This window comes from Neolamprologus brichardi, chromosome 4 (genome assembly GCF_056152115.1).
Source record: "Neolamprologus brichardi isolate AB-2024 chromosome 4, ASM5615211v1, whole genome shotgun sequence".
NCBI lineage: Eukaryota > Metazoa > Chordata > Actinopteri > Cichliformes > Cichlidae > Neolamprologus > Neolamprologus brichardi.
Window position 1 is genome coordinate 22,303,719 of NC_142107.1, and position 11,382 is coordinate 22,315,100.

Genomic DNA, 11,382 nt, shown 5'->3' on the forward strand with positions numbered 1-11,382 from the left:
CAACAAGCAAGTCATCGAAAGATCAAAATGAACCAATGAAAACACAAAGGAAATGTTTCATTTTTAGCTCATGTGATGATCACAGCTGTGACTAAAGGTTTAGTTACCATTTCTTTCACTGGAACATCCAAACAGTCCAACTGAAGTTCAATGTTGGGATTTCTCAGACCATCTAAAGGAGATGGGGCCTACGCGCCTGGATACAGCTTCTGCAGACATACTAACAGTGTCTTCTGATTAAATGCTGAAAATTTCCATTTTCTCATATTCAAATGGCCTCAAACAGCACAGCTGCACATGCAAAAATAACGCCATCGCTATGCCACTACCGCCGCCACCGTCTCCAACAGCCAGGCTTTTTGAGCAGGTGAGACCAGCAGCCCGATGATGATGATGTGACGAAGCAGAGGTGTAAGAAACTCCCAAATATAGAAGCCATCTCTGTGACACGAAGGCTATTTCTATCCAAATGAGTCAAACGGAGCTTCAGATATAAAGTGTTGAACATAAGCGATGCAGCAGCTCGCGGCCCACATGTTCTCTACTACCGAGGAACAACAACTCTGAGACGATCAGGGCAGGTCTATAAAAATCAAAGCCTTACCTGATTTAAGTTTGGCCCGGCTCACCTTCAGGGTCACCTTCTCAGGCCTTACCGGACATTTTTAGATCATTCCCTGGAAGTCCTGTTCAGAAAGCTTTCAATGGTACATCAACACATTTGGTTGAAACTGAAGAAGCTGACATGGCTTTCATGTGGAGGATCATCTCTGGTAACGAGAGCCCCATCTTCAGCTACAATTGAGTTGGTTTGAGCAGCTTTGAAGCCAGATTTGAGTCCGTTTGAGTTTATCTTCTTCCCGAAAATGAAAATCAAGCCCATCGCAAGTTAACTAGTGATGGCAACGGGGCTTCTGAGACATCTAAAATAGCAGCCACGCTAAGAAACCACAAACAGAGGCCACCAGATTTGACCCAGCCTTACGATGCAAGCTCAACTTTTGGATTTGGTTATCTGGCGTCAATTTAACATCTGGAGTCAGGCTAAGCAGTCATAGAAAGGTGGTTATTATCTTGACAAGCAGAGTGTGTTCACATGAAAGCAACCACAGCAGCAGCTGACCAATCAGACACATGGACAGTAGGGCTGCCACGATTAGTCGACTAGTCACGATTACGTCGACTATCAAAATCGTCGACGACTGATTTAATAGTTGACGCGTCGTTTGAAGCTTTGTAAGATCACAAAAGACGCAGGAATAAGTAGTAGGATTTAAGAGTGTAATAACGGACTGAAACAGAAGATGGCAGCACTGCATGTACAAGGATGCCAGCTGCCGTTAAACCCCGAAGAAGAAGTTGTGTCCCAGAATTCATAGCGTGGCCCTGCGTAGTTTCCAACAATGGCGGCAGCTAGTTAGTTTTAATATTACTCTTATCATGCTTTCTGGGTCACAAAATAAACGTTTAACATATTTTCAGGCGAGAATGTAGCTGTGTAAACCTCAAATATCTGCTCAGTTTATCAAGACACCACATATTTTCAAAAGCGCTCCGACGTTTTCGGAGACGTCTGTTACCCACTAGCTCGATAGCTAGCCGGGGGCTAGGCTCACTAGAGCCGTGAGGACACCGAAATCGTTTTCAAACCCACCCAAACCCTTTCGCTACTCAGGTTAAACATATATAAGTCACTTAGATAACTTAAAATGTTATTGTTTGGCTTTTTTCAGTATTTTATTTGTTCCTGAGTAAATCGGTTTGGCCGAGATTAAAGTTATAGTTTTTACACAGCTGAATAAACATCAAGCAGACAGCTGATTATCAGAAATGTGAGATGCTCGAGAATTTACTCCGGTGTCCTGTTATATTTTCGATAGCAAGGAGTTTATTAAACTTCACCGAAACAATCTGCAAATTTCATTAAAAATTAAACAATCATCTTGTCTTTAAGTGTTTTAGGTATGTGCTAACTAAAAATAAAGCTGTAAGCTAATGATAGTTATATAAGAGCAGATGCTGCTGGTGCGATAAGCTGTATGTTTTATGCTCAATGGATGATGATCTGATTAGTCGACTAATCGCAAAAATAATCTGTGACTAGTTGACTATCAAAACAATCGTTTGTGGCAGCCCTAATGAACAGGTAGCAGCAGAGCCACTGATCAGCACTTCAGACTGTGTGTAAAAACTAGTCCTGCCTTCACGCTAACGCCCACAAAGAAAAAGAAAGATGTTACAATAAAGAAGTTAACATTACTGAAATTAAACTCACGTCTTACTTATTGGTTACAAATACTTTGAAGACTTGCAGCGAAATAATCTCCTACGATAGTCTTCTATTAAAGAGAGTTTGTCTAATTTGGATAAGAGTTTCTGGTCGTTAAACTTCAGATACCAGCAGCAGGATGTGTTCAGTTGTTTATCAGCAGAAAGACTTAAAGTCTGAGAATAAAACTCTTCAGATGGTAATTTGCCGAACTCACTACCTGCCCTGCAGCATCGACCATTTTGCTCCTGTGTGGGAGCAGGAATGAAATTTCGGCATGAACAACATTAATAAACTTGGCGAAGCTCAAAATCATGCATTTCCAGTTCAAAACACAGACGAGGCTTCAGTTTAACAGACTTTTATTATATAACTTTAACGATTTAGTAATTAATTAAGAGGAAGTGCAGGCATGAAACCAAACGGACCGTTTCCTTAAAAGCTTTTTAAACATTTCAGTCCAGTAACAACAAACACAGACGGACAGTCAAAGCTGCACTAGGCCACTCCAGCACTGCTAAAGGGTCCATTCACCCAAATCACAACTGATTATTATTAATTTTAATATTATTGATAATGATAATTATATTATTATCATTGTTGAGGACAATGCATAGACCCTGGCAAAAGTTAAATCACATTTTTGATTTTTTTTACCCATTCGCTGAACTTTAATCAAAATTTCTCTTAGATTTTAAAAATTTGTTTTATATTTTAAAACTGTTTATTTTCATAGCTGCTTAATATAGCTTCCATTGTATTGCAAAGGCTGAATACAACAGCTGAAATAAACTGCAACTGCCCTTTAGCTTTCCAAATTCCTCATCATACAAACCACTGAACTGTTTTTTGTCTGGGCTCAGCATCGGTGGTATAGAGTTAGTTATAGGAATACAAACATTTCCAAATATTTTTCCTGGAATTTAAAAAAAATTCTTGTGCTCACCAGAGACGTTTTGGCCAAAATTAAAATCACCAGGACTGACAAAACTATTCAAACCAATTTTTAAAGGTGAAGTTTCTCACACTTAAGACACAAAACACTTTTGTTTATCACCTAGCCTTAAATAACAGGAAATTGACAGAAGTCAGCCCTGACTAACTGCTGTTTACTGGGCTACAGAGCCCAACTGATTCATCAATAGGCTGACAAATAGTTATTTTTAAAAGTAAAAAAGAAATTAAAAAACAAAACAACACTGCTCACCCTTGTGCAGTGTGTGAATGGGTGGGTGACTGGATGTGTAAAGCGCTTTGGGGTCCTTAGGGACTAGTAAAGCGCTTTACAAATACAGGCCATTTACCATTTGTTATGAGTGTTGATGTTGCATAGTTTGTCCACCAGAGGGCACTCTGCAACACGTGTTTGGAAAGCTACAAAGAACCAGCTGATCCAAACAAAGCCAGGTGGAGTGACTGAGGTAATAACTAAACAAATTTGATGACTTAATTTAAAAAAAATAAGTTGTATGACTACTTTTGCCAGCAGGTGGCGCTAATGAATTGATAGTTGAAAAAAAATAGACCTTAAAAAAAGGACTATTGAAAGTTGATGATAATTAAGGGGCTGGCAAGAAAGCAATAAAAGAGGTGGGGAAAAAAATGTTCACGCTTAAGTCAGAAAAAAATACAAACTTTAGGAATTTAAGTGTAAATTTCTTCCCAAATATACAATAAAATGAGATATGATGTCATTCTTAGATTAAAGGGAATTGCAAGTTTCTGCCTTGCAAAATTCACATAAATCATAAATCTTCCATCTTCATTTATGATTACACTAATTTTGGGGTGTAAATTTACTTTATTTACCTTTACTACCATAAATATTGTAGATTTTTTAAAATTAATTTATTAATCGGGTGTTTTTTCACTTGCAAGGGTTTGTGCCTTTTGTAAAACTCGTAGCATTAAAAGTAAAATCAACCACCTCAGCTATGCATTTAATCCACCCCTTCAGTGGTAATAATATCCTATCATGTATCCCAGAAGCTTTACATTTATATCTTAGTTCAGCATTTTCCCATCACCCAAATTTCAAACCTCTAAATAAACGTGTGATTTGGCTGAACCGACCCTTTAACTTTCCTTTATTTTTATTATTTTTAAAAAATCCTTCTATGTGAGATAAACACTGATGAAAATCTTTTTAATGGGTTGAACCTTTTCCTCTATTTGGAGAAAAACAAACTCCTGACACCGCTGAATGAAATGTGCTTGACTCTGGTGAATGTGCAGCTTGTTATCTCCATCAGCGAGGACGGGACGCCCTCGTTTCGAACTGTGAATCTTAGCTTAGTGCAGCTTTATTTAAATTTAAATAATTTAAGTAGAAAAAGGGAAGAACAGACGGACATAAATAACAGCTGAGTAATAACTAGTAAAATTAGACAATAAAGTGCATCATAGCAAACAGCCGTGCATGCAACTGGAGGAAAATAAATTATGTTATGACTGAACAGGAATAGAAAAGTAGTACAAAAACAGTAGAAAAAAGTGGCCTCATATAAAGATATTATACTCTATACCGTACATCAATAAAGCTTATTTAAACTCTAACGTAATGTTCAAATTATAAACTATCTTTGTGGCTAGTCCAAGTGTGGATCTCCAAGAGGAGGAATAAATAAACACAAACCATCTCAGCTCAGTCCAGTTGGGGTAAGTGCCTGTTAAAGACCTACAGAAACAGAACCAAAGACACTTCTTACTGAAAATAAACCCAAAGTGGCCGCCTGCTTCCATCTGTCTGCCGTGATGGGTGAAACCTTACCAGAAGGTTTGTTCTTCTGCTCGAGCACACACGTACTTTAATTAGTGTTTGCAAAACAAGGGGAAAAAGAAAGATTAACAGCTGAGGTGAAGTCAGGCAGCTCCCGTCGCACCCTGAGGAGATCTGAGGAAACACAAACACAGGAGGACGACGTCAGGCCAGGACACGATTTTTGTCTTTTTAACGCTTTGAATTCACCTTATTTGGATACGTGACACAACTTTTGGTCCTAAATAAGCTCTTCAAAGTCCCCAGATTCCATTTATAATTTAAAATACATTAATAAACAGTGTTAGCACTGCTGCATCACATCCAGCCCACACACCCACAAAAAAGGACTCTTAAACCCAAGTTTCATGTCCTGGTTTCAAATAAAAGTAAAGGTCGACAGTACAAACCTCCAGTGCCCTCATGTGTCCTCTGTGTCACCTCTTCTGCTGTCTGGTCGCACTTATGAACAGTTTGTTCTGTTGGAGACAAACGAACATCAGCTGCAAATAAAATGCCAAAATCAGGACGTAGAGAAGAGCAAACGTTTAACTCGTGCTGAGCTTTTAGACAGCATCAGCTACGAGGCTAATGCTAATGGAGTCAAAAGCTGCAGTTCCTCTAACGTCCACTTGAGGCTTCAACAGCGAGCCAGTCCCCAACGTGCAACTTTACAGCAGAAATAAACACGTTCAACCTGCTACAGGGTCCAGTTTTGACGTCTGGTTTCATCCTACAGCAGGTGGACTTTGCTTTCTAACTCAGCTGAGGCTTAAATTCCAGATGTGGCTGCTGCGACTGACACACTCACTCAGACTCAAACTCCAGCGCCTCGGACTGCAGCTGGCATCGGCGGTGCTTGTTCTGCTCTGTAGATCTTCTGCAGGCTCGAGGGCCTCGTGAGGCAGGTGGAGCAGAACAAAGACTACTGCCGCCAGCTGCAGTTACAAGACGATGGCGTTTGGGAAGAAATCCACTGGAGAGACAGCCGTTTAAATGAATCAAAGTACAACCTCCTTATAACCATTTAATAAGGCATTTAAGGAAAAGACACTTTTGATTTTAACTCTTCTGTTAAATAATTAAAAAAAATGTTTTAATATCCAGTTAAATTTCAAACTGCTTCTTTGGCCTCGCTGTGTGTAGCATGTGGAAACGTCCTCTACTTTCACACACGCCTTTAAACATCTGCAAAAAGCAGCAACAGTGACCCCTGCAGGCCGAGCAGCTCCTCACACTCCACCTCATTGCTATGTTTTTACCTTGTGCTCTGGACATCTCATTGAGAAGTTATCCTCATTGAGGACACAGCCTGGAAAAACAAAAGCAGGACATGAAATAACCAAAGGAAAGTCAGTGCTGAGCATCAGCGAAGTGCTGAACTCGTACCCGACTGGATGGCACATCTGTAGTGATAATTCCTGGGGCAGCCCTTCTGGAAACAGCCCATTATTGCGCCTGTTTGCTGGCAGGTGGAACAAATCTAAAAAAAGAAAGAAAAAAAATATTAATATTTATTCATATTCATATGTATTCTGGCTCTCTGATAGAGTAGCTCTGCATGATTAAACAATTCAGAATAATCCATATTTATGGCTGCCTCTCAGAACAGACATCTCCTCATCTCCTCCTCCCTTTAAGCCAGCTTTCTTCTGATTGGCTGTGTGTCAGAGATGACCCCAAGAGGGATATCCACTGTTTATGACATCACACAGAGCCATGAGAAGAAAAAAAAGTCTGTACCTCAGTGTTTGGGCTTTGAGGAGCTACTTGCTCATACACTGACCTCATAATGTGAAACTATGACTGTTCATAAGAAACACGACCATCTTTGGGACTTTCAATAGATTAAAAAAAGAAAATCGTGTGATAAGGATCACATGTTCTCAGAGCGACACCTCTGTGTTCTACAGCATTCATCCCAGCTCTGGCTCTAACTCACCGTTTCCTGCGCGAGCCGCGCTCCCTCCTCCAACCCGTACAGCTTTCCTCGGATAAGGAAGACGCCGGCAGACCAGATGCCGCAGTCCTCGTGGATCCAGCACTCATCCAGGTGAAGAGGCGCCTTCGGGGAGGCGTTGCCATCAGCAGCTCTGCTGTCGTCTGAGGGATTTACCCCTCGGCTTTTAGAGAGTCCGTTTAGCTCCTCCTTCTGGGCGTCCACGCTGGGATAGTAGGGGCCGTGAAGGTCCCCGAGGCCCATGACGTTGGCGGTGTGGCCGCACAGGCAGCAGAACAGCGATGACTCGCACCGGCTGTCTGAGCTGAGCCGACCCGGCTGAAAACAGGAAGTGTTGGGAACAAACCCGGACAGAGACTTGCAAGCAGCCCGCCGCCCTCCTTCGCTGCTCCGAACAGTTGCCTCCTCCTCCCGGTAGTTGACCACAGTGCACGCTCGCCGCTCCAGGTGAACAAACGGGCAGAAACTGCCCGATTTCTTCTCCTTTTTGTCTTCTTTAGTTTTCATATATTTGAGCTTGATCTCAGGCTCTGTCGGAGAAAACAGAGACGAAGGCCCAGTCTGACGGCGGCGTTTCCTCCGCCACCTTGCGACAGTTTTTTTGCTCGCCACCGCACTCCTACAGGCTGAAGCATTCTGGTGCGGTGGCGGCGATGGTGGCGGGATCCTACGCTTCTGTTTTGTTCTTCTTAACTTTTTTGTTTGAGGAACTGCAAGCGGCTTCTTTCGTTTGTGATTAACGGTTTTTGCATTTGAAGCGTCACGCTGACGCTGCGTCTCAATCTGCGGGGACTTCCTGTCCGTCCCGACATCTGCGTCAGACTCCTCTGAATGGCTTCTTGCTCTTTGTGGCGACTTCACCGGCAACTCGTCTGAGCTAGACACCCTCAAGACGTAGTCCATCACTTCATCGGAGTCGCAGCTCTCGTTGTATATACCCACAGCGTCGTGTTTGACTCGCCTGCTCAAGCTATGGCGAGATACGTTACAGGTGAGCGGCAGGATTTCTGAGGCCGGCCTTCGTATCCTAGCGCTGCGGCGGACTTTGCTTTGCGGCGCCTTTTCGCTCTCGCTCTGAGGAGGAGGAGTCTTCTGGTAGCATTTGTTTTTCTTCTTCTGATCGGTGACAGAAACTTCGATGATGTCGCTGTCATCGCTGGAGATGTCGACCGCAGATTCAGCTGCGTTGGCGTAAACGGCGCCGAGGTCGGAGAGGAGGACGACGGGCCGGGTGTGATGTACAGGAATGTCCACCGAGCTGTCCGAGGAATCTTCCGAGTACGAGCTGTCAGGGCTGGGCGAGCTCAGAGGCTGAGGTAGGTGGTAGCACGCTCGCTCTTCGTCGAGCGAGGACGCGGCGGGGGACAGGGGCTCCACCATGTGTGTCACGCCATCCTGCATGAAAGAGCCGCACAGGAGCGGCTCCTTCGCAGAGGACACGAGGAAGATGACATCAGAGCCGCTGTCGCTCTCCTCGCCGCCGCTGCTTTCAGGAACGGGGCCACCGCTCTGCTCGGGCCCATAGAAACCTCGATGCCACAGGCTGCCGTGGACTCCGTCGTGGTACAGATCCAGCCCCGGACCAAGCGTCGAGTTCATGTAGCCCCCCAAAGACTCTGGGCCGTCCTCCATGTCCCTGCAGCGCACGGGCGCTCCTGGCTGCGTGGAGAGCGAGCCGTAGGAGGAGGAAGAGGCTCTGGATCTGTACGAGGAGGCGAGATCTGTGCTCACCGGGCGTCTGTGGTACCACTCGGGCTTCTTGGCCAGGTCCATGGCTTCAGCGTGGCTGCGGGTCAGTGGGTTGTAGCTCTTTGACAGGTCCATCGCCATGAGAGGAGGATCCTGGGAGGACACATCCATCACTGCAACACACAGACGAGCAAAACCCTGTGATCCAGTTAGCACAGCTTCCCAGTGATTAAAAAAAGACACACAGACTGAAAACTGAAAACAGTCACTGGAAAACCAGAGCAACTGAAACTTTAAGAGCTGTTTTGTTAGTGTAACAAATAAGTTAACATTTAAAGCCGCGCATGCAACTTAAAGAATATTTATGGAACAGACAAAAACAATCAGTTCAGTGTTGGTAAACAATGGATAGTCATATGACCTGTTTGTTATTAATATGAGTTTACAGGTAAATGGTATAATAAAAAATAATATGCATAGAGCTTTATAGCATGAACACATTATGATAAATCAATGAAAAATTATTTTATTTTTTTAAAAATTTCTGCTGTCAGTCTCCAGGATTATCAGTGATAGTGATTGGTCCACAGTGACACTGTAATCCATCATTCAATTACACTATTCTTCTTTTTGCCTTTGTACAGCTATGACTGATTACAGACTGACCTTGATGCATTTCTGTTTTGTATTTTTGAATCATTTCCACCCAAAAAGCCACGCAATCAATAAAGTCAGACACGAAGTATCATTCCTTTTTTTAAATTTGCATTCTTTTTTTTTTTTTTTTTTTACCCGTGATAATCGTGACATGAAAACAAGCTCCTATCCAAGAAGACGATAAAGGATTTAGTTTCACAGTATCGTCCTTTCTAATCAAATTTCGATGTCGATGTAGCTTACTATTATTTTATTTATTTAGCCGGACAAGCAGTAAAATATAAGCTACTTTTAAATAATACACAGGAAATAAATGTAAATATCACAATAATTTATATCTGATGATTAAGGATATGGCTTTAGTGACTGATGGATGAGAAAAAAAGCCCAACTAATTAATCGATAAGTTATGTCAGCTTTTCCTCTAACAGGTAGGCCCGTTCACTCAGATGCCTCCTAAAACCTGCCTGTTACAGATGTTTTGCTGTTGTCAAACAGCTGGGGATCTTACCCCTGAGGTGTGGGCGGTTGGGGCGGACCTCCCCGATCCTGACACTGCGGACTTTAGGGTGACACCTTCCCCGGAGCAGCGCGAGTAGCGCGGTTAGCTAACGCAGCTCTCCAGGCCCATGGCCCGGACTGGATGTAAACAGCAGCGACGCCAGCCCCAGCTCATGCTAGCCGGACAGCAAGCCGACGTCGGCCCGCTACGCTGCTCCGAAACGCAGCCGATACTTGACGCGACGATGACCCGTGAACATTTCCGCGGAGGTGAAATCCACCAGGTAAACCCCGACCTGCTGCTACCATCGGTATTTTAAAGTTGTCATCATGGACGTCTCTTCCCTCCTTAGTCAAGCCACCGCGAAATAAAGCGGAAGAGAAGGCGGCGTCTTCAAAATAAGAGCTTCGGGAAACCGTCAACATCTATTTGTATTTCAACTTTGTGTCACCTTTGCAGTCACATCGAGCTCAGCACTTCTGTTTTGTTTGATTGAAAACTTTGTTTGTAATCGTGACTTCACCAAAATATATGTCACTCTCGTTTTTTTTGATCATTTTCTTTTTAGTATACTTATACTGAAGACTTATTTCACACGTTACCAAACTACTATCCCATATCAGCCAGAACATCCCCCCAAAAACTACAAATGTGCAGCTCTATGGGAGATTGTTTCTGCCACTTTTGTGGTGAAGACTTTTGTGGAAAAAAAATGTGCTGGAAACAAACTTTCCTAAAGTATAGCATTTTGCATATTAATAATTTATTAACTGCATTCTTTTCACTAGTACTATGTAAAATGATGTTCATGGAAATCTAAAATAAACTCCTACGTCACACAAATGGGGCTTTTATTGTGAAATATTCACTTGGAAATCACCTTTAACTGTCAGGCATCTTCACTCGCTCCTTCTAGCATTCACATTCTGATTCTTATTTACTGCTGCATCTTCACAAGATGTCAGAATAACTTAATTTAAAAAAACTGTTAAATTTTTATCTATTTATTTTTGGTACAAATTATTGCTGTTTTTTATTTTAATTAGAGGCTAAATAACGAAACATGTAGCTCTATGATACGGAGGACCACAACTGCCAGAATAAAGGTAAATGTGTTGATAAAAACTTCTTATATACAGTGGTCCCTCGCTATAACACAGTTCACCTTTCGTGGAATCGCAATTTTTTTTGTGCAACTTTGCATGCTTTTTTTTTTTACAGCCGACTGTTCTGCGTCCTGATTGGCTGCAGACCATTGTCAATCAATCTTGTGCTGTGTCTCCTGTCCAGTACACAATGCGTTCAGCTTGTCAAATTTACATAAATCTTCGATCGCTAGCAGCGTGACTCTGAAGTGCTGTACTGTATGTTTGTAAGTTTTCTCCCCAACAAACACAACAATGTCGATGAAATGTTTTGCACCATCATAGGCTCCTTTGGTTTCATTCTATACTACTGGACTTATTTTTCTACGAAGGTTTGAACTTTGAGAGTGTTTAAACAAGAGAGAAAAGTCTGAAAATGTTCGTGCCTGTTTGAATAAAGTG

At 42.6% G+C, this 11,382-nt stretch overlaps 1 protein-coding gene across 2 annotated transcripts; it reads right to left on the bottom strand.

The window, feature by feature from the left end:
* Positions 1-2,614: 2,614 nt before the first annotated feature.
* On the bottom strand, positions 2,615-10,191 carry LOC102787283 (uncharacterized). Of its 2 annotated transcripts, XR_437321.3 has the most exons (7): positions 9,845-10,191; positions 6,970-8,849; positions 6,417-6,510; positions 6,290-6,339; positions 5,438-5,506; positions 5,040-5,162; positions 2,615-4,946 (listed from the first exon to the last, which is right to left on the bottom strand). XR_437321.3 is itself a non-coding variant. In XM_006801959.3 (6 exons), exons 2-5 carry the CDS (start codon positions 8,845-8,847, stop codon positions 5,465-5,467), a joined length of 2,064 nt encoding a protein of 687 aa, XP_006802022.2. In that variant the 5' UTR covers positions 8,848-8,849; positions 9,845-10,191; the 3' UTR covers positions 2,615-5,162; positions 5,438-5,464. The 2 variants fall into 2 exon arrangements, 1 of the variants encoding a protein (XP_006802022.2); XM_006801959.3 differs by having other exon boundaries at positions 2,615-5,162.
* Between the last annotated feature and the right edge of the window lie 1,191 nt (positions 10,192-11,382).